This window comes from Rhopilema esculentum, chromosome 4 (genome assembly GCF_057945365.1).
Source record: "Rhopilema esculentum isolate cy_ngs chromosome 4, ASM5794536v1, whole genome shotgun sequence".
NCBI classification, from domain to species: domain Eukaryota; kingdom Metazoa; phylum Cnidaria; class Scyphozoa; order Rhizostomeae; family Rhizostomatidae; genus Rhopilema; species Rhopilema esculentum.
In genome coordinates, this window is record NC_142818.1 from 2,013,693 (window position 1) to 2,038,883 (window position 25,191).

The 25,191-nt window shown below is 34.4% G+C and overlaps 1 protein-coding gene across 1 annotated transcript; it reads left to right on the forward strand.

The window, feature by feature from the left end:
* The first annotated feature begins 123 nt into the window (after nt 1–123).
* LOC135690652 (nuclear pore complex protein Nup93) lies at nt 124–18,214 on the forward strand. Its single transcript, XM_065208262.2, has 27 exons — nt 124–450; nt 1,547–1,664; nt 2,711–2,773; nt 3,084–3,212; nt 3,853–3,924; nt 4,184–4,273; nt 5,159–5,238; nt 5,517–5,576; nt 6,007–6,139; nt 6,783–6,880; nt 7,328–7,387; nt 7,620–7,697; nt 8,042–8,129; nt 8,326–8,416; nt 8,710–8,786; nt 10,219–10,333; nt 11,154–11,280; nt 11,925–11,997; nt 12,651–12,695; nt 12,868–12,984; nt 13,350–13,394; nt 13,820–13,893; nt 14,987–15,104; nt 15,586–15,669; nt 15,978–16,048; nt 16,600–16,660; nt 17,008–18,214. The coding sequence occupies exons 1-27, from the start codon at nt 278–280 to the stop codon at nt 17,125–17,127; spliced, it is 2,460 nt and encodes an 819-aa protein (XP_065064334.2). The 5' UTR covers nt 124–277; the 3' UTR covers nt 17,128–18,214.
* Nucleotides 18,215–25,191: the final 6,977 nt, after the last annotated feature.

Consider the following 25,191-nt stretch of genomic DNA (forward strand, 5'->3'; position numbering starts at 1 on the left):
CAAAACCAAGAATATACCCATCTGCTCAAACCATAGAGATTGGTCTCTGACAATATTAAAACAACAAAAATTATTGCGCCTACTTTGTGTCAACTTTCGAAATCAGCCTCTGTTTCACAAGCGCATGCTCATTCATCTCGGCGGGAAAAGAGATTGTCCATGGTTTTCGATAGGCCATATATTTCGCTATTTTGACACAGAAAATGCTGCAAAGAAATCAAAATTAATTATACCTTGATGATTTTGGGAGAAGTATTCAAATAAATTACAAGATAAAATGGATTCAATGTTCGGGGATTTGCTGCAGCGTGCAGAACAGCTAACTGCCGACATGGACACTGGCGGAGATCTTCCCAGAGTGGAAAGAAATTTGCCACAGTTAGCTGAAGCTGGGCAAAGATTATGGTCAAAGACTGCTAGCTCGTTATCAGAAGGCAGTGATGTAAAAGCGTGAGTTTCTATTCACTGAGAGCTTCTGATAAAATCTGTTTTGCCGTAAGCACCAGGTGAAACTAAATTTGAAAGTCTCCCTTCCCTAATTTCTTGCCACAAAATAGGTGTAGAATGAAAGTACAAAAGACTTACTGACCAGCTGGGAAAATCAGACATGAACCAAGGGTCTGTGAGCTTTGTTTGTCTAGTCCTTTGTCATCCTAACAGTGTTTGTGAAGCTCACTGCCCAATTCCGTCAGGCAGTATGTCCCCTGCCATATCAGGAGGAAGGACCAAGTCATTCAATAAGCATCTGTCTCTCTTAAAATTCTCTTAGATCGTATGTGAAAAAGCTGACCGAAAAAAACTGATTTAACTTCTGAGAAATTACATTTTCTTGGCTGAAATCCTTTTAGCTTTATACTCTAATGATATCCTGAATGATGCAATTGACACATTCTTAAACTATTTTTGTAATGTTATGCAGAAATTCACCTCTTTTGCATAAAATAGACTTCAATTGATTTTAGTCGATGTTCCAATTTTTTTATTACCCAATCTATAAGGTAAGGGCTGTATAATTTACCATACATCTGCAAAATTTCTATTAAGGCCTACTATGTTTGTAGATTCTCTATTACCCTAGAAATATAAGGCAAATGATTTAAAAATTTCTTAAGACAAATGATTAGCAATTTTATGCTTTTGGAAGTTACATGGAACAAACTTTTGTAAACAAACAGTTGCACAGGGAAAAGGGGTATGTACTTGCTTTGCTGGAAGAAAAATTTTTAAAAATTGGTGGCAACATTTCTAACATCCAGAAATCCTCTCTATCCACTAGAATAACAGGCAAAACAAGGACGGCTAAGTTTTTTTGGTCACAAACTACAGATCCAAGGGCCTGGAGTTTGATTCCCTGACAAGACCAAACTTTTAACCAGGGTAGAAACTTCCTTCAGAGGCTAAATACAAATAAATACAAAACACAACAAGGCATGCTTTTTTATTTTGCATGGCATGAGCCCAGAATGGGATACCTCCTGTAGTGCTCTTGCTTGTTTTTTCTGCCTTTGTTTAAAGAAATTTATGTTTTGAAGCTTTTTATTGATAGGTCCTTGCTCCTCAGCTCCAAAGGAGTAGAGCTTCCAAAGCTATCCCAGAGGCTTGAATCTCTTAATGCTGCAAAAAGTTTTGATCCAATTGAACCTGTTAGTGATACTGACATTCAGGTGGGCTTGATGTTATAATATGATTCATTATGTACAATTAATTTTTCTTAATGATGATCAGTTTTCATTGGCAAGCCCTTTATTTTTCTCATAAGCCCATTTGTGCTCTGGTTTATCACTACTAAGCAGAATAAGGACTCATTTAGTAGTTCTTGTGCTTGACCTGGGCTTTTAGCCAAAAATTGCAAAAATGCAAAATGTCCTGAATTATTTACCATAACATAGAATTAACTTACAAACTTAATGTGATTGAGGTAGATTATTGATCATTCCTGCAGTTTTTGGCTTTCATATTGCAGATGAGGCAAAGGACTATTTACCGTCATGGTTGTAAACATTTCATCAACCAGGTGCACTGAGAGGGGGCAGGGGGCAAATCTCTCCAGGTGCTGAGCTGAGAGGGGAAATATAATGCTAACTCAAACAGATAATGCTAGCTCAGATTTATGCCAAGGCCTTAATCTACTCTGCCAATCTGCAAGCTGAAAAAAATTCAATTTTTGCTTTTTGCTAGAAATAAGAAGAAGATTCTGGAACTTTTGTCTTTAAAGTGCCACATACAGAGATATAGGAACTAGAATGCACAAGGGTTTTATCTGTCCTTAGTTTTTGCAAGTTACTTTTCAGGAAGAGTAAGGCATCAGGTCAGGGCTAAAAAACAGGTGCTTGATGGTGCCTAAAGATGAAGTTGTCATACATTAATATATAGTAACAAATTATGTGACTTCGTAAGGTAAATGACATCATACCTCCTCCAAAGAAATGTTGAAGTCCTGCACTAGTGACCATCATAAGGGCCCTTATAAACATTTTGCCCTCCCTCCACAATTAAATTGAAAATTTTTATCAAGAGATATTGCTAATTTCATGGTTTCATTTGTAATTTATGACTTGATTAGGTAAGTTATGATTATTTTCTTATGTGAATATATCACATTAATAAAGAATAGCAATCAGCAATTGGGTATGATAGTTAGCAACAGATAATAACCCTTTTGATTTTCTCATCATAAATAATATTTGTTTACTTGTTTATTCATTTTTAGGGCTTCTTGAAAAATGAGAGGGAGAATGCCATTTTGTCTGTTATTGAGAATAACAAAAAAGCTGTAAGTTTATGTTATTTCATATCTAGTGATTAATATTTTTTAACTCATACCATTTTGTCGAATAACACAATATTTCAAGTCATTTCACCAGCAAAATATATTGCCATTTTTTTGGGAATTATAAAGGAGAACATTGTGAGTTTTGAATATTGCTGATAATATTGTTTGAATTTTTATGGTGCTTAACTATATGATAAAATCCTGTTTACATATATACCAAAGTGTCTCTTAGTTTTGCCAGTATAAATTCTGTGAAATTTGTAATTTATGTATGTTTTGACAAAAACCCTAAAAAATTTCTTTTTTACAGACTTTTGCTGAAGCTGACAGAAAATTTTGGGAAAGCATAACTGATGAATGGGAAGTTGAAAAGCAGAAGATTTTGAATTCTTTGCTAAGCGTTGGCAAAGAAGCAATGACATTCCCTGTGGAAACTGAGGTTTTTATTACATTCTATTGCATTTTCGTCAGAAAAAAGGGTTTTAAAACATCATCAAATAGGATGGGAAAGATCTGCTGGTTTGTTTTGGACAAAATAATGTCACAGTGTAATATACGTATTATAATCAAAGTCATAATGAGCCTGTTATTATCTTGTTAATTGATTATGCTGTTATGCCTATATAATATATTATATATAATAAAATTATAAGGCATTTTACATATAAGAGGTTTAATCATAGATGTGACTAGTTTCCTGTAACAGTTTCTCAGAGGCATAATCCAGTTGTTTTTTATCTCATTGCATTGAGCAATGTTATGTCAGAGTAGACAATATATTCAAAGAAATAATTGTAATGATACATATATATTTATATTTATATACATACAACTCTAGCTGTATCAGAAATGATGATAAGGAGAAATGTGCAAACAATACTATATTGACGCAAAACACTTTCATAAGACATATTACGTCTTTAATACATAATATGCTTTATTTTTTTGAATAATGTTTTGATGAATTATTGCTATTGCTGGTTTCTCATTTTTTTGTTCTATTGGTTGTATTTGATATTTGACAATCACCCTACTTTGCTTCAAACTTTTCTTGAATTATATTGGTTTCCTTTTTGTAGGTTGTAGATGAACTTGAATTAGGAAGAGGAAGGAGTCCTATGACAATGATTGAAATGGCCTATGCAAGGCAGGTAAGTAAGCAAATCATTATTATAAACCCTGTTAAACTCGCTAGTAGCATTGATATGGCAAGTAGCATGCCTTATGATGATGACAATTTAGATATGATATAGTGCTTCTACCTAGCAAAAACATTGATTGAACAACGTCTGATTTGCTTATCATTCATTGCTGCCCATTTACTATTAACACATTCTTAACAATTCAAAAATCAACATAGCCCAGATTGCAATTTTTCAGACTTCTAATACATGACTTTCTTTCCTCAAGGTCTATATTTGCAATGAATGTTTAATCCAGGGAAGAGATTGTAACTATTTAGAAGCATTAAAACAAGTAGTGACCAAGGTAAATGACAAGGTAGGCAATGCTTTTTGTCTCTCTCTGTGGTCACTCTGTATATTCTCATTTTTCACAGGCCATGAAATGAGCAATGTAAGGTAATTTGTTGATTTAACCCCCTCATTTAATTAAGGTGCTTGATCAAGCTCCTAGATGGTTTTTGTTTCTAAGCAAAGTAAATCTAAGCGAAGTAAATTTGTTTCTAAGCAAAGAAAATTCTGAACCATTTTCGAATTATGCACTCTTCAAGCTCACATTGGGACAATCTATACAGAACAGATCCGGCTTTATAGGGGACATATGATATGAATGGGCATTGAGTTTTTTGATCTGCTATAAATTTCTTTGTTATTTTGAAAAATACGAGCAAAAATATAGTTTATCGTTATGTTAGAGCCATGGAAAAGGCTATGTCAGAATGGTGATGTCTATTTCTTTTACAAACACTAGATGCAGTTCTTAAATAAAAAATGGTGCTCAAATTCGAGCCAGGTGCTCAGATAACTGAGCTAGAGTTTTCAATGGGGATGTAGAGGTTGTCTTGCTCGATCAAGTACCTTTCGTTGTTTGATGGCCTGATTTCTCACTTCTGATGTTTTGGCACATTTATGCAAAGCTAAGAATTTATCTTTGCTTCATTTATGGCTGGGCCTATACGGCACCAAGCACTTGATGTCAGAAAGAATGCTGACAGAAAACAGTAGTTTTTTAGTAGATAAGATCCTAGATATTTTTACAATCTTCTGACACTTCTGAGCATGTTATTCTGTGACTTATTTTCATGATCAAAATTCTTTCATCCTTTTTCATAGCTGATTTTTTAATTTTAATAAGCTTTACCAGCTTTCATTTTTAAACCTGAAATACTCTTTTGAAACAGTGAATATGTTTTTACCATTCTAGAACCTTGAAGATACTTGGGAATTGTTGAAGCATGTAATATTGGACTTGCCATCAATTGCACGAAGCCCATTGCAAAACAGGTGAAGAAACTTTGAGTCAAACAGCTCTCTTCTTTTTTTATAAATATATACTTTGATTTTGACATTGTGTATTCCTCTATCAGCAACCTATATTTTCGTTTTAACTGTAGTGTGCGTTGTACAGTAGAAGTTACAAGTTAGACTGTGATTTTGGCCTCATCTTTTTTCGGCCCAGCAATAGCCTTCAGAAATTTTAAATAACTTGACATGATGTGCCATATTATTGCTTAAATTAATCATCATGATATGAGTGTTCCTGTCTCCTGCATTTCTTACAGGCAATCACGAGAAGTTCAGGCTGCCATGGTCAAGAATGCAAAATCCTTCCTTGAAGATAGGTTAGTTTGAAAACATTTCCCTTATATAGCTTAATAGTACTTGATTTAAAGACCAAAGGTTGGTTGTGCAGACGAACTCTTAACAAAAACCATTTAGAATGAAGAATATACAGTATGGAAGCTAGGTGACTGTACACAATACTATATTATTTATTCCTACTTTGCAACTTCAGTTTTTATCAAGTATCTAAGTGGTTAAAATAACTAGCAATTCTCTTGTCATCGAAAAAGGCTCTTAAAGAGTGATGGTATCTTTAATTTGATTGGACTTTGATCAAACCTATTTGTAAAATATTTCAAACTGTTCATATATGATCATTAACTACAATCTTGTGTCAATTAAATGACAACTTAAGAAGGATTACTTTTTTCATTCAGATGTTGAATATAATTTGCTTTTTTCAATCAAACATCTTCCAATTTTTTTTAGATATTTACGCTATGTCGAAAAGACAGTTCACGACAATACACAGCAAGCAAGACTTGGTGGTATTCCAGGAACATTAAATCTTGTTAAGAGTTTTCTCAAAATCAAGTTACACCCTGCTACTCCAGGTCTTGAGGTAGGTTGCGAGTTTTTTTCGAAAATATTTCAAAGCTCATGACAAAGTTTCAATATACTTTCAGATTAATATAAAATGTGATGAATTCAAAAAGATAAGCTCTTTATGTTGAAAAGATACCTTTTTGAATAAGCAAAATTTTCAATTTTTCTATGTTTTAAAAGCCTACTCTGGTGTCATTGATACTTTCTGAGAACCACACAGCTGCACGATTTTATATTTTCTGACAGAAATATCGTGAATTTGATCAGACCTAATGATGATAAACAAGATAAGACCCCATGAAATATAAAGATTTCTTGTACTGTATTTTGTATATATTAATACCTCAGAGGGTGAATCTAATGAAACAGAGAAACTATGCCTACCGGGCAGTGCAGTGTCCTTTATCTCGATGTGATCATGCCTCATGATTCCTACGCCTAGAATTACAGGGAGCTAATGACTGCCCCTACTCTAAGTAACAGATTGGCCATGTCAGTTATTCGAGCCCCTGGTTCTGTAGTCCGCTACCCTAACCACAGAGCCATCCTCTTTATTGGCTGACAGTGGGTCTTAAAGTAAAGATATAATTGCATATACAAAAGTATAAAGGTCTCCTTGTTTGAATTTGCAACATCCGTTTTGATCATTTTCTTCACAGGATGGCAAGGTTGATGGTATCCCAATCTGGGCGTTGATTTATTACTGTTTACGATGCGGCGACGGCAATGCTGCACTTCAAGCTGCTGAAGGACTCCCGTATGTACTATACAAATCTTTATGAAATTTGTCGATAATCATCTAATAAGTGTGTAGCTAGATCTAAAATGACAGAAAGAACTTTTATAGATTACTAGCAGGAAAGTGAAAGGTTGAATTTCAGCTTATACAAAAAATTGTCTTTGTCAAAGAAAACTCATTTTAGCAGTTGCATTACCCAAGTGTGAATAATCCAAGTTAGTTTACTTTAACAAGTTTTAGACCAACTTCAGATTCTTCACACCCCTACCCGATGACCATCTACTCTTTTTAAAAACAAATATTTCCTTTTTATATTTAAAAGAGCTAAGCCACACAGATTGAATAAATTCTAAAATGAATGAATATGTCCTCCGTTAGTATTTGTATTTTAAAGTAGAAAAGGTAGTTAACAAAATGAAATGAAGATGAATAACTGAAAAATTGTTTTCCTTTTCGTTTTTTCAGACCACAGTTTTCAGAATTTCGGGAGACTCTTAAGGAGTACTTTGCAGATGGAAACTGCAGGTATCATTCTCTTAAGAACTGTTTAATTTGTTTGTTTATTTGTAGCATTTGAAAATGTTAAAGGGATCGTTTTCTTATCTTCATGGAATTTGATTCTTTCCAACTTTTGCAGCGAATAACGTCATAAGAACCAGGTGTTGTGTTGCTTTGCAGTGCATCACATGTAAACATCTTACCTTTAATATGTTTTCATTTATTACTTTCTGATAATTAATGCCAAAATGTCTCCTAGGTTAATGCCGAGTTCAGAGACCAAGCTGCGAATGCAATACAAAAGAAGCATCCGATCAAGCACAGATCATTTCAAAAGGTATGAAATCGAGAAGAACTATTTGTTATTGATAACACGTTTGCAGTAGCAGAAAACAGAACGGTTTTAAAGCTTCATATTTAATGCAATCAACAGGTAGCATTTTGATAGGCCATGTTTGTCATTCTTAATCATGATGATGATGATGCTAGATGATGAGATTTTATGTTACTAATCTCTTCGTTTGTTCTCCTTGGCAACAGTACATCCAATTATGAGAAATTTAGCTAGAGTTTTAACCAAAAAACCAACACCTAGGTCAACCAACTGTTTTTTGTAAAGCATACGATAATTCAGCAGAAACCAAGGCAATGTTTTTAAACGGTTGTTACATTGGCTTTAAGGATTGTCTTTTCGGTGATTGGCTGCTGCGATACAACGGATAACCACTCAGAGGTCGCGTCCAAGAGTGATGATTACATCTGGCTCAAAGTAAGTGGACTAATAAGGATTCTGTTATGAAGCATCAAATTTAACTCGAGACGTCACATCCATGTTTAAGTTGTGATTATTTTCCTGATTTATTCAACTACAATAGTATCTTATTGATAAATGATTGTTAATATGCATCCTTACTTTCATCTCAGTAACCACAGGGGGTTGCTACGTTTTTTAATATCCTCTTCAGTTGCAGCAAATTGGTTTCAATGACCACGAAATAAACACCCAGGACAAAGTCAGCTTAGCAAAATTACAGTCCTTGTTGCTTGAGGAATTCGGTCAGTATCATCTTTAACCTGGAGCATTTTTTAATTTGATTTTCTTTTCAAATGGCAAGTTTTATTATATATAGTTATAGATAATTTATTATTAGATCCATTTCTGCGCAATATTTTGTAATCGAAAATTGAATACTCCACTTTGGCGGTGATCGTCTTTGATGACGATAATGCTAAAACAATTTAGGACAAGTGGCCTTTTTCTTTACTATATCAGAAGTAAGATTTTTAGAGCTTTTATGGAGTGAAATATTTTTATGACGTCACAATAAGAGCTTTCTGTCATTTTGTAGGGCCGAGTCATTTCAAGGCTTATCAACAGCCGTTCCTCTACTGCCAAGTTCTCTTTCTAACTGCCCAATTCGAAGCTGTGAGTTATTTAGAGTTGTCTTTCAATTACACGTTATAGCAACTAGCTCCTATCATTCTCAGTATATTTTAGGGGTGTACCGGATCAGGATTTTCAGAATCCGGCCGGAACCGGATTTACCGGATTTCTTCGTGGAATATCCGGCCGGATTCTACCGGATAATCTGACCATTTATAGAATTTTCAGTAATAAAAAGTTTTGAGCCACTTTGCGAAAAAATGTATAGCGAGAAGATCAAAGAGACCTATTCAGGGTTGCCAGATTGAATTTACAAACGAAGGCTAGACTGGTGAGCAATTTAAGCCAAAATGCTCATAAAAAGGCCAAATCAAAAACTCTCTCAAGAATCCATCGAGCAGGCACTGGTTATATTTCTACGCTTGTGCCTGTTAGATAATTTCTTAGCTTTGATAAGAATCTTACTTTTTTCCAAAACCCTTTGCTAATATCAAGATAATATTTAGGTTAGGTGATAAAATTTGAAATTTGGTTAACACTTTGTAGTTAACTACTAATTATTCTATGAATGTAGTAATTACTTATTAATTTTGGACGTCTGCTGAAAAGGCCAACAAGGTCATATTTAAGTAGTAAGCAAAAAACAATTTTTCCAGGCAATCTAAATCTAAAAACCAAAAATTAAAAAATTTGGCCTAAAAAGCCGATCTGGCAACCCTGGACCAAATTTGTGAATTATATCATCCAGTCTTCCTGTTTCGTGATGACGAGCACTTTCATTTCAAATCTGTTTTCAAGGCGCTTGTTTTATCGTCGATATTGTTTAGTTCTGGAAAGTCCATTTTTAATCACTGTATGAAGGGAGTCTGACTTGGTTTTCCAAATTTTCTTAGTTATGATTAAAGTTCTGGAAAATCCGGCAACTGGCCGGATTTCGGAAACAAATCCGGCCGGAACCGGATTTTAAAAAAATCAGCGATCCGGCGCCGGATTATCCGGCCTACCGGATATCCGGTACATCCCTAGTATATTTGTTATCTGCTGGTCTCTAGTTTTAATTGTTTGCCCTTCTTTGCTTTTGTTTCGACTTAACTTCAAGCATTGAGCAAGCCCTGTAATTTCTGACTTGTTGTTTTGACTAGAGTTGAATTAGAATAGATGTTTTCAGATATCAAGAGGTTTCATTTAACTTTTGAACCTCACTGGTTGCAAACTGTATATGATTCTTTATTGACTTGAAAAGCTTTGGCCGAAAAATTCATTACTGTTTAACAGCAACTGATGTCATTCCTGGAGCCTATCAGATCTAAATGAATATGAACTCACCGTATCAAAATACCATTAAAGACACGTAACCTTGTTCGTTCTCTGCAACAACCGTGAGTTACAAAACAGAGTGGAAAACATTTAGCAGTTTACAGTCCAAGCTCCCATGAATGTATATCCTACACTAACAAAGTTTTTATTTCAACAGGGAATTGAATTTCTCTCGACAATAGAGCGCCTTCGCTGCCATGCTGTTCATTTCGCCTTGGTGTTGCGTGAAGCTGGCCTCCTTTTAATGCCTGACGTCATCTACTCAGGGCTGTGTAAGTATTTTCTTTAGGCTGGTTTTTAAAATCTTTTGAGTTATCGCGATTGATGATATGTGAAATATCACCATGACATTTAATCATGTGATCGGTTAGAAGACAAAATAAAGACAAAATAAAGACCTATGTTCTGCATTGTACTTTCCACTTTAAGAAAGGTTGCCATTATTGTCATCGGTGGCGTACCCAGGGCTGTAGCAGTTGGGGGGGGGGGGGGAGGTGGTTGAAGGGCGTGGTCCAGGATTTTTTGGACCACACCCTTTAAACACTCGCAAATGCGGGGAAACGCCCTTTTTGCAAATTTTTCCCCATTACTTGATTCATGTTAGCTACGGTAAATAGCAAAGCATTTTACAATTGTTATTGACACAAGCATACCGTATACTACACTCCCCCTGAGTTTTACATCGTTTTTGGACAAATCTCGAGGACCATATATTGGAAAAGTGGGGGGTCTGGACCTCTCTATTCCCCCCCTTGGGTACGCCACTGATTGTCATGAAATGTTTCATTAGCGTTAAACCATTGAATGGAAATGACCAATGCTTATCTCATCGACTTTTTCATAAATCAAGTGGCATTGCAACAGTGTAGTGCCAAGTTAATTCGTTATAGGTTTTTTCAGTACGTTTATCATAGTTTTCTTCGGATGTTTCTCTTGCCATTGAAAAATTCCTAACTCTCTGCTTACAAGCAGCTATCTTTTTGGCTATTCAATTGTCAAATAAAGAGAGGTTTTCTAAACATAAGTTCTGATAATAAAAAGTAAGCTCTTTTTTACTCTTCATTTAAATGTTTGATTTCTGACATTTGCCAGTATCCGTGAAGCCATCTGACCCGAAGCCAATGAGAAGGCTCAACTTCGCAAGACTTGTGATGACGTACACGAAGAAATTCCAAACGACGGACCCACGTGAAGCCCTTGAGTATTTTTATTTGCTCAGGTATGGAATCTAACATCCAATGGTTTTTTAAACAAGCCTATTGAATTCAATACTCCAGTTTCTTAAGCTGCAAAACACGTTTTTTTAATGTCGTTCAGTTGCCCAGATTCATAAGATGATGTTTTAGTGTACATGATTTATTGGGATTACATCATGGTGTATATGATGTATTGTTTTTCCAATCGACATGCCTAGCTAACGGGATCATCAGACACATTCATTTATTATGTACGAGTTTATACTTCTCCTAGGAATGTTGATAGTAATATTAAGCCTTTAAGCTCATTGAGAATCGTACTGTGATACACGAAAATTGTTCTCTTGTTGAATTGTTACTTGGTAAACAATGTTGTTACTTGATACCAAAGTTTTTTCAACATCGAAATTGATTTTAGATCAATAAAAATTATATATTTTAACAATCAACCATATTTTATCCCTACTTATTATTTGCTATTTATTCCAATAACCAAAGTCCTCTTTGCATTATTTTGTACAATTACGGTTTTTCTGAATGAGAATATTAATTTTCTTAGTAGCACTGCGATATCAGGCTACTTCTGGTTTCCTCATTGCTTTCATCGGATAAGCTGACAACTGGCCTATTATGTTTTTGCAATCCTTTTAATCTAACTATCGCCTAGGAACATAACTGGAGCCAACAATGAGAACGTTTTTGCGAGTTGCGTCAGTGAATTGGTGCTGGAAACTAGAGAGGTTCGTATTGTTTGCCTTTACGTCGTAAACACATGACTCAATGGACGTTTTGTAGCTGTTTACATTTAAGCGTGTTATTAGTATTTCAGCAGATCTTCATTCTAAGGCCACTAGCTGCCAAGCAGAGTGCTTTCTTAACGTAAGACAATTCTTATCAAGATTTTGCTAATTTAAGCAACACAAAACAATATTGAAGGTATCAGAAGTCCAGAAAGTTGAATGCAATTTCCGTTGAATGCTGGGTTTCTTTTTATGGCTTTGAATGCTAACAGCAACTTCTTTATGTTTATATAAGCTTTTTGTGAAGTATTTGATCATTTTAAGCTTTTATGATTTTGTTCAGGATTGATAAAAACAAAATTACCACTTGTTTTTCACAAGAATTACTTTAAAGTCTGATTATTATTTCATTGAAAATCTTCACTAAAATGTACCAAGATTGTTTCTTATAGTTTTTGTTTTTCGTTTCATTCTCCACATAAATTTATGCTAAGTCATCAACAACTGCAGTTTACACATTCTAGCCACTTGCCTTGCGACTTTGTTAGATTTTTAGAGGCGGTCCTTTATGTAATTACTTATTGATTTATGTAATGCCAGACTGGTGCTTGTTGCTCACATTCTATAGGAATATTTCGCTCCTTTAATTTCAGTTCGAAATGTTGCTTGGTCGTTTGAATGAAGATGGGTCAAGAAAGGTTCGTAAATAATTTTTAGACATCTTTCATCTTCATTATCTGTTCAATGAAATATGACTTGAAATGAGACATAATATGCAAGAAATGTTGCTTTCTAAATGTAAATCCTATCCGACTTGCTTCTCGCGTTTTTCTAATACCATTTTCGCAATATTTTCGATTCGTCTTTCAGCCTGGCTGCGTGGAAAAGTTCAATCTCGACACATCAACAATCATTTCCCAAGTAGCTCAGGATGCAGAAGCTAAAGGTCAATTCGAAGACGCATCCAGTTTGTATGACCTTGCTGAGGTAGGTGACCTCTGGATGACCTTTGCTTGCATGACTTTTAACCTTCCTTATTGCCAGCTCTTAAACTGTCTGTTAAACATGTTTGTTAAGACATTTGTATTAGCATATGGAAATGTAATTTTATCAGATTGGTTATATTCATTTAATGATATGATAACGTTTTGAGTCTTCAACATTACCTGCATCGAATTATTTTAATTTATTTGCAGAATTTTGTGAACCTATCCGTCGCTCAAGATATTATGCTAGATTTCGCTTGTAGATTGTTTTCGTTTTATCTCTTGGCTTTTGAGCTTGATCAAACATAATGGACAAATATAATTTCCTCCAAATCATCCTTTGAAATGTTTTCCATTTACTTTCAGAACCACGAGAAGGTACTCGAAATTCTTAACGGACGCCTCAGTCAGGTGAGTATCAACTTTCCACATTCACATTCTGAATTGATCGGTATTAAGTAGTTAATCTTTAGTCTTGTACTGTTTCGTGATTTCTCTTATATTTGTTTTTCAGTGAATTTTATCAATGAATCACGCAATTTTCATTTCAACTGACTTGAGCTTCTATTTTTGCTTGTTGTTTTTTAGAACAGATCGATTTTAAGTTGCAATATAGATTCCATCTAATGCTTACATTTTTATGGTTTTTAATATGAGACCGTAAGACCCTTTTTATAAAATTCTCAGTGGTTGTCGACCGACTTTGCAAAAATTTCCCGTTTATTTGATAGGGGAGCTTCTGTTTTGTTGACTGCCATTGCTTTAAGTTCTAGTTCTATATCTTAATCTAGATGTTGAAAAAAGCTTGAAAATTTTCCTTTGCTTCTTGACACCAGGTTGTGTCTCTATCAAGTGGTCCACATTCTGCGAGGGAGCGATTACATACTCTTGGTGTATCAATTGCCTCCAGGTTTGTGTTTTCAAATTAATCTCTAGTTAATCTCAGCTTATCTCAATTTCTTTACTGTTGAAGTATTATCCATTCCGGTTTCTCGCCATTCGAGATAAGTGTAGTATGCTTATGTTCAGTGGCCTTCTCGCCCACGCCCTTCAGACTCTTGGAAAATCCTTTTTTAGTATTTCTATCTATTTTGAAATTTTTGGACAAGCAACTTTCTCAAGCAGCATTTTCCGTAGCGGTGGCTTTCTTGCCAATGCGAATATCAAAATCGATCTGATCAACCCAACTCTCCCTCCCAAGGTTTTTCAACGGATTTCGAGAAATTAGATAATCGACTTCTGGGAAAACTGGGGTGGACTTACCCACCCCAGTCCACCCCGTGGTGACCCACTGCTTATGTGGTAAAATTTAATGTTTGATCATTTTATATTAACTTTGTTTGGCACATCCGGTTATTGAACAAGTGCATTGCCAGGCTCGGTTGGAGTCAGGACAAGTTTTGATACTGCATTGAAAAAAATATTCATGAGAGCATTTTTCAAATAAGCTGTGCCTTTTCATTGCCTTGGGGATAACGCAAACAAGCTTTAGATTTGTTTTGTCTGTGGTTTTCAAACACCAAGCAATTATCACCGGCTATATTAAGTGTGTGGGGATAGAAAGGTTAGTAGCGTAGCTTATCAAATCGATGAATGTGTCATGTCTATAACCCCACTCAGAGTTTGGGACAATGTCCCTTTGACTTCGCAATTTCAAAACTTGTTTACATGCTGGAATCTTATGAGAAGAAACCTTGCTTGACTTGTAATTTCTTAAATGTTATTTTGTGATTTGTGACCAGGCTAGTTATTGTTACTTTAAACCATTCGTTGTGACTTGTGGCTTTCTTTTTTATTTGAATAATAGCTCTCAATGCTTAGCATCTCGACGATTTTTGTATAATCGAAATCATGAACTGATGGTCATTATTTTAAGGCTCCTCCTTGTTCTCACTCCAAAGAAAGGAGAGGTGGGGACGGGTTATGGTTATGGTGCTCCCAGCCATACGTATTAATACCCTACAAGTTGTGCACCAAATAACGAGAAATCGTATCTTCATTAGGTACAAAAGCCGTGGCTGCCAGGCATCGAAGCTGAGGAGCAGTACGTTCTATTTGCTGCTCGATCTGATGTATTTTTTCGATCTGTACCACGCCCAAGAACACGAGCAGGCGCTTGACGTGAGTCTTCGATGTTACTCATTTGGCTTATGCATTGATCCATATCCCTGACATCTTATTATCTGGATGTTACGCTGTAGAGTCTCAAACTCTCCAAGCCAGCATTAGTAGGCCCCACCAATTCTAACCTACTTTAGATATGCCAAGATCAATTTACAACCAAGACTTCATTAGCAAGGTGAAGTTAAAACAACTATAACTTTAGCGACTGCTGTAAAAGGCTCCTTTTCTTATATAATTTTTAAATTTAGCTAGTCAATAATCGAATACACGGTTGATACAAATTATTTCATAAACTTCATGGAATTTTGTAGATCTCTGCTTGTCATCTTATTTTCTTTGTAATAAATAAAACATTCAATTTCCATTTACAATTATTGGCTAACGTTTTTTTCTTTTTTAATTTGTAATTGACAACCCTTTAAGCTTAGAAGGTACTTAAGTAAACATTAATCGCATCGCTTGTTCATTCTTCTTTCAGACTATGAAGAAAATAAAACTTCTACCTTTCACCATGGAAAGCGTTGAACAAAAAGTAACAGCATTCCGGCAATATTCGGATGAGGTGCGTAATAAGAATATATTTTGAACTCAGTTAGTATGCCCACAATCCATTCATTGTATCGTATTTTCCTTTTATCGTAAAGCAAATATCAAAACCTCTTGAATAAGTAGCTAAAAGGAAGATACAGCGTATAGAAATGTAATTGATTGATCTCAAACGAATGTTTAAACTAAATGAGATGTTATGACGTTAATGGGTTTTCTATCGCAGTCTTTTATTTCAATTTGAAAATATGACATGAAGCAAGGGATTTGTTTTCCATATTAGAGCTGAAGCAAATTGAAATTTTTCCTGCAATTTGTCCGTAGATCAAGCAATGTATACCGGATTTGCTGTTGGCAACTATGAATATTTTGTATGCAAAATACTGCAAAATGAGGTAAGTTGACTTTGATATCCCATTAACATCTGCTTTGCCTCACAATACCAGTCTTTCATAAAAAGTTATTTCCTTGCCACTGAACAAGTATTTCCTCCTGAGAAAAGAAAATAAATTCAAACAACAATAACAAAGAATAGGAATGAAAAATTGTCAAAAAAATAGGTCCATGCAAAAATTTCCTATCTGCTTTAGTAACTGGACATTTAAAAAAATAAAATATTCAGTTATAAAAATTCACTGTACTCGTTGAGGCCAGTCAAGATTTTTTCAGTGTAATCTCGTGCAAGAAGGCTCTTTGTTCTTAAAGCTGTGTTAAACGAAAGACTGTGCTGTATTGCGTAGATTTGCCAAATAAGTTATATGTTTTGTAGCACCAGGACATATTTATCTATTTTATGAAAGTGTAGACCTACTCACACAACTGCATGTATGTATATTTCATGTATGGCAAAGGTATTTATTTAAGGAGAGAATGTATGTGTCATTTTCGTACCTCAAGATTGCGTAGTGAATTCACTCTTGTATCTCCTCTGACGTCATCTGTTTAGGTCTGAAGAAGATGTCACAAATAGATCGTTTAGAAAGCGAGTTGAATCCGAGAAGCAAAGTGTGAGTAAAATTTCTGCCTCAAATGATATTTTGTTCTATAACATAATTATGGGGATTATTTCTACAACAGAAGATGGCGATTAATTCTATGACAGTGGTTTTCGCAATGGGAGGGTAATTAAAAGCAATTTGTCATTGGTATTTTCATTTCTTCCAAAAGTAATGTTTTTGGTATTACTTCAACATGAATTTTACGTTTTTAAGATGACAGCCTAATGTGCTGCACTTCTTTTTAAAGAACATTTTTACATTAGAAGATTAAAACTAGAATTAATATGAAAGTATTAACAGTGTTTTGATACCAGAGTCTGCCAGGCTCACCTAATTGACGCCTTTTATTTGTGCAGTACCTGAACAGTCTTCGTGCTGATGCAAGGTCAGTGGTTACATTTGCTGGTTTGTTGCCATATCGTCTACCTGGGGACACCAATGCAAGACTGGTGCAGTTGGAAGTGCTCATGAACTAAGTGGCAAAAAGATGTTGACAATTAAAATTGACTTGTAATTAAAAAGCGTTAGGGTCGCAGGGTCACCATCCCTTACCACTTTGGCGAAAACATGAAAGAAGTCTCATAAGGTAGCGAATACCCTGCCCCTCTTGGCTTCTTGTCAGCTCATTTCGATAACCTAAGATCTGTATTTATTTCACTCGATAAAGTTTTTATATTTGCCGGTCTTTGTGAGTTGATATCACTTCCTATTTTAAGATAGACATCACTTTGCGGTCATCCTAATGTCAACGTTTGCCATTATCATTTCTTTGAAGTGCAACACATACACCTGGTGTAAAATAGAGCTCTATTTTATGAAAAGATCTTTCCTATCAAAATTGTACTTTCCTAAAAAGCCAATTCTGTCATTTTACCAAAAAAACATTTGTCCAATTTCGAGTTATAGCTATTATGTCTCCAAGAAGTTCCATTTAGTGCAAATTTAATTACTTTTTGTTGAGGTCTTCATTCGATTATCTCTGCCTTGCTTTTATTCATTATTCACGTTTAGATCTTTAAATGTAGTGAATAAAACTTCCATTTTCCGCCTAGGGCAAATAACAAAGCCAGGACAAAGTTTTTATTGGTGATTTTTGTACTTAAAACATCAAGTATTTGATCAACAAAGTTTCTTTGTTCTTCTCAAATTAACTTTTTAGCGTCAGTATGAAAATATTATCAGCAAAACGATCTGTTTTGGTGACAACATATATGATTCGAAAATTAGGCTTAAACCTTGCCGACTTTTCTTGGAAAGTTTTCCAAAAATTATCCAAAATAAAGCTATAGGCTTCCCAACATCTATTGAGAAAACTCCAGCCGTATCTAAATATAAATTTTCTTCTTACCTTTGGTCATTCTCCGACGTTAATCTTCTGAGGTCTGTCGAACAAAAACTACTTTATTTTGTCATGCTTCAGCGTCACCGTGGTATTTTCAAAGTTTGCGATACCAAGACATTACGGTAGACATACTCAGGAGACAGGACCATTTAAGAGAAACTTGTAAATTGATTGATATTTTGTGAAATTTCTACTGTACAAGAAGCAGAGAGATAACCTTATATGAGTCCAATTTACTGTTCCGGTCTTCTCGAGGGTGTCTATAAATAGATTTGTTGCAAGCAGGGGTCAGTTTAGGGAAAAAAATTTCATGAAATAGTAACTTATATAGCCTTTGCAAAATAATAGATATTTTCTAAATTTTTTTGTTATAAAACCAAAGAATTCGCCTTATATGAGCGAGCTCAGAGTTTCTTTCGACTCGTAGTTGACAAGAAAGAGATTCTATTGAAGAAGGATCTGTTTAGAGAAACACAATTTTTTAATGACAAAGGCAAAGTTATAGGCTTAGCAAAATGGTCGACTTTGAGTAAATTTCTCAGGGAACAAAAGATGTAAAATAAAACCTTCTCTGACGTCTCTAGTATGTCTACAGAGAAATTTATTAGCAGCAAGAGTCAGTAATAAGAAGGAAAATCATTCATGAAATGTTCTAAATCGTCTAATAGTGATATTTCCCGTTAGTGTCGTCTCTAGTATGTCTACAGAGAGATTTATTAGCAGCAGGATACAGGAAAGAGAAGCAAAATTATTAATGAAAGAGTCAAGGCTATAGTCTTAGCAAAAGGGCCAATATTTTGTGAACTTTTTAAGGACCAAAAATAATTAAAACTATCGTCTAATAGTGATATTTCTCGTTAGTGTCGTCTCTAGTATGTCTACAGAGAGATTTATTATTAGCAGGATTCAGGAAAGAGAGGCAAAATTATTAATGAAAAAGTCAAGGCTATAGTCTTAGCAAAAGGGCCAATATTTTGTGAACTTTTTAAGGACCAAAAACAATTAAAACTATCGTCTAATAGTGATATTTCCCGTTAGTGTCGTTTCTAGTATGTTTACAGAGAGATTTATTAGTAGCAGGAGTCAAGAAAGAGAGGCAAAATTATTAACGAAAAAGTCAAGGCTATAGTCTTAGCAAAATGGCCAATATTTTGTGAACTTTTTAAGAACAAAAAACAATTAAAACTATCGTCTAAGAGTGATATTTCCCGTTAGTGTCGTCTCTGGAATGTCTACAGAGAGATTTATTAGCAGCAGGAGTCAGGAAAGAGAGGCAAAATTATTAATGAAAAAGTCAAGGCTATAGTCTTAGCAAAAGGGCCAATATTTTGTGAACTTTTTAAGAACCAAAAACAATTAAAACTATCGTCTAATAGTGATATTTCCCGTTAGTGTCGTCTCTAGAATGTCTACAGAGAGATTTATTAGCAGCAGGAGTCAGGAAAGAGAGGCAAAATTATTATTAAAAAAGTCAAGGCTATAGTCTTAGCAAAAGGGCCAATATTTTGAGAACTTTTTAAGGACCAAAAACAATTAAAACTATCGTCTAATAGTGATATTTCCCGTTAGTGACGTCTCTGGAATGTCTACAGAGAGATTTATTAGCAGCAGGAGTCAGGAAAGAAAGGCAAAATTATTAATGAAAAAGTCAAGGCTATAGTCTTAGCAAAAGGGCCAATATTTTGTGAACTTTTTAAGAAACAAAAACAATTAAAACTATCGTCTAATAGTGATATTTCCCGTTAGTGTCGTCTGTACTATGTCTAAAGAGAGAATTATTAGCAGCAGGAGTCAGGAAAGAGAGGCAAAATTATTAAGAAAAAAGTCAAGGCTATAGTCTTAGCAAAAAGGCCAATATTTTGTGAACTTTTTAAGAACCAAAAACAATTAAAACTATCGTCTAAGAGTGATATTTCCCGTTAGTGTCGTCTGTAGTATGTCTAAAGACAGAATTATTAGCAGCAGGAGTCAGGAAAGACAGACGAAATTATTATTAAAAAAATCAAGGCTATAGTCTTAGCAAAAGGGCCAATATTTTGTGAACTTTTTAAGGACCAAAAACAATTAAAACTATCGTCTAATAGTGATATTTCCCGTTAGTGTCGTCTGTACTATGTCTAAAGAGAGAATTATTAGCAGCAGGTGTCAGGAAAGAGAGGCAAAATTATTAAGAAAAAAGTCAAGGCTATAGTCTTAGCAAAAGGGCCAATATTTTGTGAACATTTTAAGAACCAAAAACAATTAAAACTATCGTGTAATAGTGATATTTCCCGTTAGTGTCGTCTGTAGTATGTCTAAAGAGAGAATTATTAGCAGCAGGAGTCAGGAAAGAGAGGCAAAATTATTAAGAAAAAAGTCAAGGCTAAAGTTTTAGCAAAAGGGCCAATATTTTGTGAACTTTTTAAGAACCAAAAACAATTAAAACTATCGTCTAATAGTGATATTTCCCGTTAGTGTCGTCTGTAGCATGTCTAAAGAGAGAATTATTAGCAGCAGGAGTCAGGAAAGAGAGGCAAAATTATTAAGAAAAAAGTCAAGGCTATAGTCTTAGGAAAAGGGCCAAAATTTTGTGAACTTTTTAAGAACCAAAAACAATTAAAACTATCGTCTAATAGTGATATTTCCCGTTAGTGTCGTCTCTAGTATGTCTACAGAGAGATTTATTACCAGCAAGAGTCAGGAAAGACAGACAAAATTATTATTAAAAAAGTCAAGGCTATAGTCTTAGCAAAAGGGCCAATATTTTGTGAACTTTTTAAGAACCAAAAACAATTAAAACTATCGTCTAATAGTGATATTTCCCGTTAGTGTCGTCTCTAGAATGTCTACAGAGAGATTTATTAGCAGAAGGAGTCAGGAAAGAGAGGCAAAATTATTAAAAAAAAAGTCAAGGCTATAGTCTTAGCAAAAGGGCCAATATTTTGTGAACTTTTTAAGAACCAAAAACAATTAAAACTATCGTGTAATAGTGATATTTCCCGTTAGTGTCGTCTGTAGCATGTCTAAAGAGAGAATTATTAGCAGCAGGAGTCAGGAAAGAGAGACAAAATTATTATTAAAAAAGTCAAGGCTATAGTCTTAGGAAAAGGGCCAATATTTTGTGAACTTTTTAAGAACCAAAAACAATTAAAACTATCGTGTAATAGTGATATTTCCCGTTAGTGTCGTCTGTAGTATGTCTAAAGAGAGAATTATTAGCAGCAGGAGTCAGGAAAGAGAGGCAAAATTATTAAGAAAAAAGTCAAGGCTAAAGTTTTAGCAAAAGGGCCAATATTTTGCGAACTTTTTAAGAACCAAAAACAATTAAAACTATCGTCTAATAGTGATATTTCCCGTTAGTGTCGTCTGTACTATGTCTAAAGAGAGAATTATTAGCAGCAGGAGTCAGGAAAGAGAGGCAAAATTATTAAGAAAAAAGTCAAGGCTATAGTCTTAGCAAAAAGGCCAATATTTTGTGAACTTTTTAAGAACCAAAAACAATTAAAACTATCGTCTAAGAGTGATATTTCCCGTTAGTGTCGTCTGTAGTATGTCTAAAGACAAAATGATTAGCAGCAGGAGTCAGGAAAGACAGACGAAATTATTATTAAAAAAATCAAGGCTATAGTCTTAGCAAAAGGGCCAATATTTTGTGAACTTTTTAAGGACCAAAAACAATTAAAACTATCGTCTAATAGTGATATTTCCCGTTAGTGTCGTCTGTACTATGTCTAAAGAGAGAATTATTAGCAGCAGGTGTCAGGAAAGAGAGGCAAAATTATTAAGAAAAAAGTCAAGGCTATAGTCTTAGCAAAAGGGCCAATATTTTGTGAACATTTTAAGAACCAAAAACAATTAAAACTATCGTGTAATAGTGATATTTCCCGTTAGTGTCGTCTGTAGTATGTCTAAAGAGAGAATTATTAGCAGCAGGAGTCAGGAAAGAGAGGCAAAATTATTAAGAAAAAAGTCAAGGCTAAAGTTTTAGCAAAAGGGCCAATATTTTGTGAACTTTTTAAGAACCAAAAACAATTAAAACTATCGTCTAATAGTGATATTTCCCGTTAGTGTCGTCTGTAGCATGTCTAAAGAGAGAATTATTAGCAGCAGGAGTCAGGAAAGAGAGGCAAAATTATTAAGAAAAAAGTCAAGGCTATAGTCTTAGCAAAAGGGCCAATATTTTGTGAACTTTTTAAGAACCAAAAACAATTAAAACTATCGTCCAATAGTGATATTTCCCGTTAGTGTCGTCTTTAGTATGTCTATAGAGAGATTTATTACCAGCAGGAGTCAGGAAAGAGAGGCAAAATTATTAAGAAAAAAGTCAAGGCTATAGTCTTAGCAAAAGGGCCAATATTTTGTGAACTTTTTAAGAACCAAAAACAATTAAAACTATCGTCTAATAGTGATATTTCCAGTTAGTGTCGTCTCTAGTATGTCTACAGAGAGATTTATTACCAGCAAGAGTCAGGAAAGAGAGGCAAAATTATTAATAAAAAAGTCAAGGCTATAGTCTTAGCAAAAGGGCCAATATTTTGTGAACTTTTTAAGAACCAAAAACAATTAAAACTATCGTCTAATAGTGATATTTCCCGTTAGTGTCGTCTCTAGTATGTCTAAAGAAAGATTTATTTACAGCAAGAGTCAGGAAAGAGAGGCAAAATTATTAATAAAAAAGTCAAGGCCAAAGTCTTAGCAAAAAGGCCAATATTTTGTGAACTTTTTAAGAACCAAAAACAATTAAAACTATCGTCTAATAGTGATATTTCCCGTTAGTGTCGTCTCTAGAATGTCTACAGAGAGATTTATTACCAGCAGGAGTCAGGAAAGAGAGGCAAAATTATTAATGAAAAAGTCATGGCTATAGGCTTAGCAAAAGGGCCAATATTTTGTGAACTTTTAAAGAACCAAAAACAATTAAAACTATCGTCTAATAGTGATATTTCCCGTTAGTGTCGTCTCTAGAATGTCTACAGAGAGATTCATTACCAGCAAGAGTCAGGAAAGAGAGGCAAAATTATTATTAAAAAAGTCAAGGCTATAGTCTTAGCAAAAGGGCCAATATTTTGTGAACTTTTTAAGAACCAAAAACAATTAAAACTATCGTCTAATAGTGATATTTCCCGTTAGTGTCGTCTTTAGTATGTCTATAGAGAGATTTATTACCAGCAGGAGTCAGGAAAGAGCGGCAAAATTATTAATGAAAAAGTCAAGGCTATAGTCTTAGCAAAAGGGCCAATATTTTGTGAACTTTTTAAGAACCAAAAAGAATTAAAACTATCGTCTAATAGTGATATTTCCCGTTAGTGTCGTCTTTAGTATGTCTACAGAGTGATTTATTACCAGCAGGAGTCAGGAAAGAGAGGCAAAATTATTAATGAAAAAGTCAAGGCTATAGTCTTAGCAAAAAGGCCAATATTTTGTGAACTTTTTAAGAACAAAAAAGAATTAAAACTATCGTCTAATAGTGATATTTCCCGTTAGTGTCGTCTTTAGTATGTCTATAGAGAGATTTATTACCAGCAGGAGTCAGGAAAGAGAGGCAAAATTATTAATGAAAAAGTCAAGGCTATAGTCTTAGCAAAAGGGCCAATATTTTGTGAACTTTTTAAGAACCAAAAAGAATTAAAACTATCGTCTTATAGTGATATTTCCCGTTAGTGTCGTCTTTAGTATGTCTACAGAGTGATTTATTACCAGCAGGAGTCAGGAAAGAGAGGCAAAATTATTAATGAAAAAGTCAAGGCTATAGTCTTAGCAAAAAGGCCAATATTTTGTGAACTTTTTAAGAACAAAAAAGAATTAAAACTATCGTCTAATAGTGATATTTCCCGTTAGTGTCGTCTTTAGTATGTCTACAGAGTGATTTATTACCAGCAGGAGTCAGGAAAGAGAGGCAAAATTATTAATGAAAAAGTCATGGCTATAGGCTTAGCAAAAGGGCCAATATTTTGTGAACTTTTTAAGAACCAAAAATACTTAAAACTATCGTCTAATAGTGATATTTCCCGTTAGTGTCGTCTCTAGAATGTCTACAGAGAGATTTATTACCAGCAGGAGTCAGGAAAGAGAGGCGAAATTATTAATGAAAAAATCAAGGCCAAAATCTTAGCAAAAAGGCCAATATTTTGTGAACTTTTTAAGGACCAAAAACAAGTAAAACTATCGTCTAATAGTGAAATTTCCCGTTAGTGTCGTCTCTAGTATGTCTACAGAGAGATTTATTACCAGCAGGAGTCAGGAAAGACAGACAAAATTATTATTAAAAAAGTCAAGGCTATAGTCTTAGCAAAAGGGCCAATATTTTGTGAACTTTTTAAGAACCAAAAACAATTAAAACTATCGTCTAATAGTGATATTTCCCGTTAGTGTTGTCTCTAGTATGTCTAAAGAAAGATTTATTTACAGCAAGAGTCAGGAAAGAGAGGCAAAATTATTAATAAAAAAGTCAAGGCCAAAGTCTTAGCAAAAAGGCCAATATTTTGTGAACTTTTTAAGAACCAAAAACAATTAAAACTATCGTCTAATAGTGATATTTCCCGTTAGTGTCGTCTCTAGAATGTCTACAGAGAGATTTATTACCAGCAGGAGTCGGGAAAGAGAGGCAAAATTATTAATGAAAAAGTCATGGCTATAGGCTTAGGAAAAGGGCCAATATTTTGTGAACTTTTTAAGAACCAAAAACAATTAAAACTATCGTCTAATAGTGATATTTCCCGTTAGTGTCGTCTCTAGTATGTCTACAGAGAGATTTATTACAAGCAAGAGTCAGGAAAGATAGGCAAAATTATTAATGAAAAAGTCAAGGCTATAGTCTTAGCAAAAGGGCCAATATTTTGTGAACTTTTTAAGAACCAAAAACAATTAAAACTATCGTCTAATAGTGATATTTCCCGTTTGTGTCGTCTCTAGTATGTCTAAAGAAAGATTTATTTACAGCAAGAGTCAGGAAAGAGAGGCAAAATTATTAATAAAAAAGTCAAGGCCAAAGTCTTAGCAAAAAGGCCAATATTTTGTGAACTTTTTAAGAACCAAAAACAATTAAAACTATCGTCTAATAGTGATATTTCCCGTTAGTGTCGTCTCTAGTATGTCTACAGAGAGATTTATTTACAGCAAGAGTCAGGAAAGAGAGGCAAAATTATTAATAAAAAAGTCAAGGCCAAAGTCATAGCAAAAAGGCCAATATTTTGTGAACTTTTTAAGAACCAAAAACAAT

Bases quoted from the DNA above. Each gene is read 5' to 3' on its own strand.
- LOC135690652 (XM_065208262.2), top strand. From the start codon at position 278: ATGGATTCAATGTTCGGGGATTTGCTGCAGCGTGCAGAACAGCTAACT. The intron at 1,665-2,710 runs GTGGGCTTGATG...ATTCATTTTTAG, and splicing joins TTAGTGATACTGACATTCAG to GGCTTCTTGAAAAATGAGAG. The intron at 8,130-8,325 runs GTAAGTGGACTA...TATCCTCTTCAG, and splicing joins ATGATTACATCTGGCTCAAA to TTGCAGCAAATTGGTTTCAA.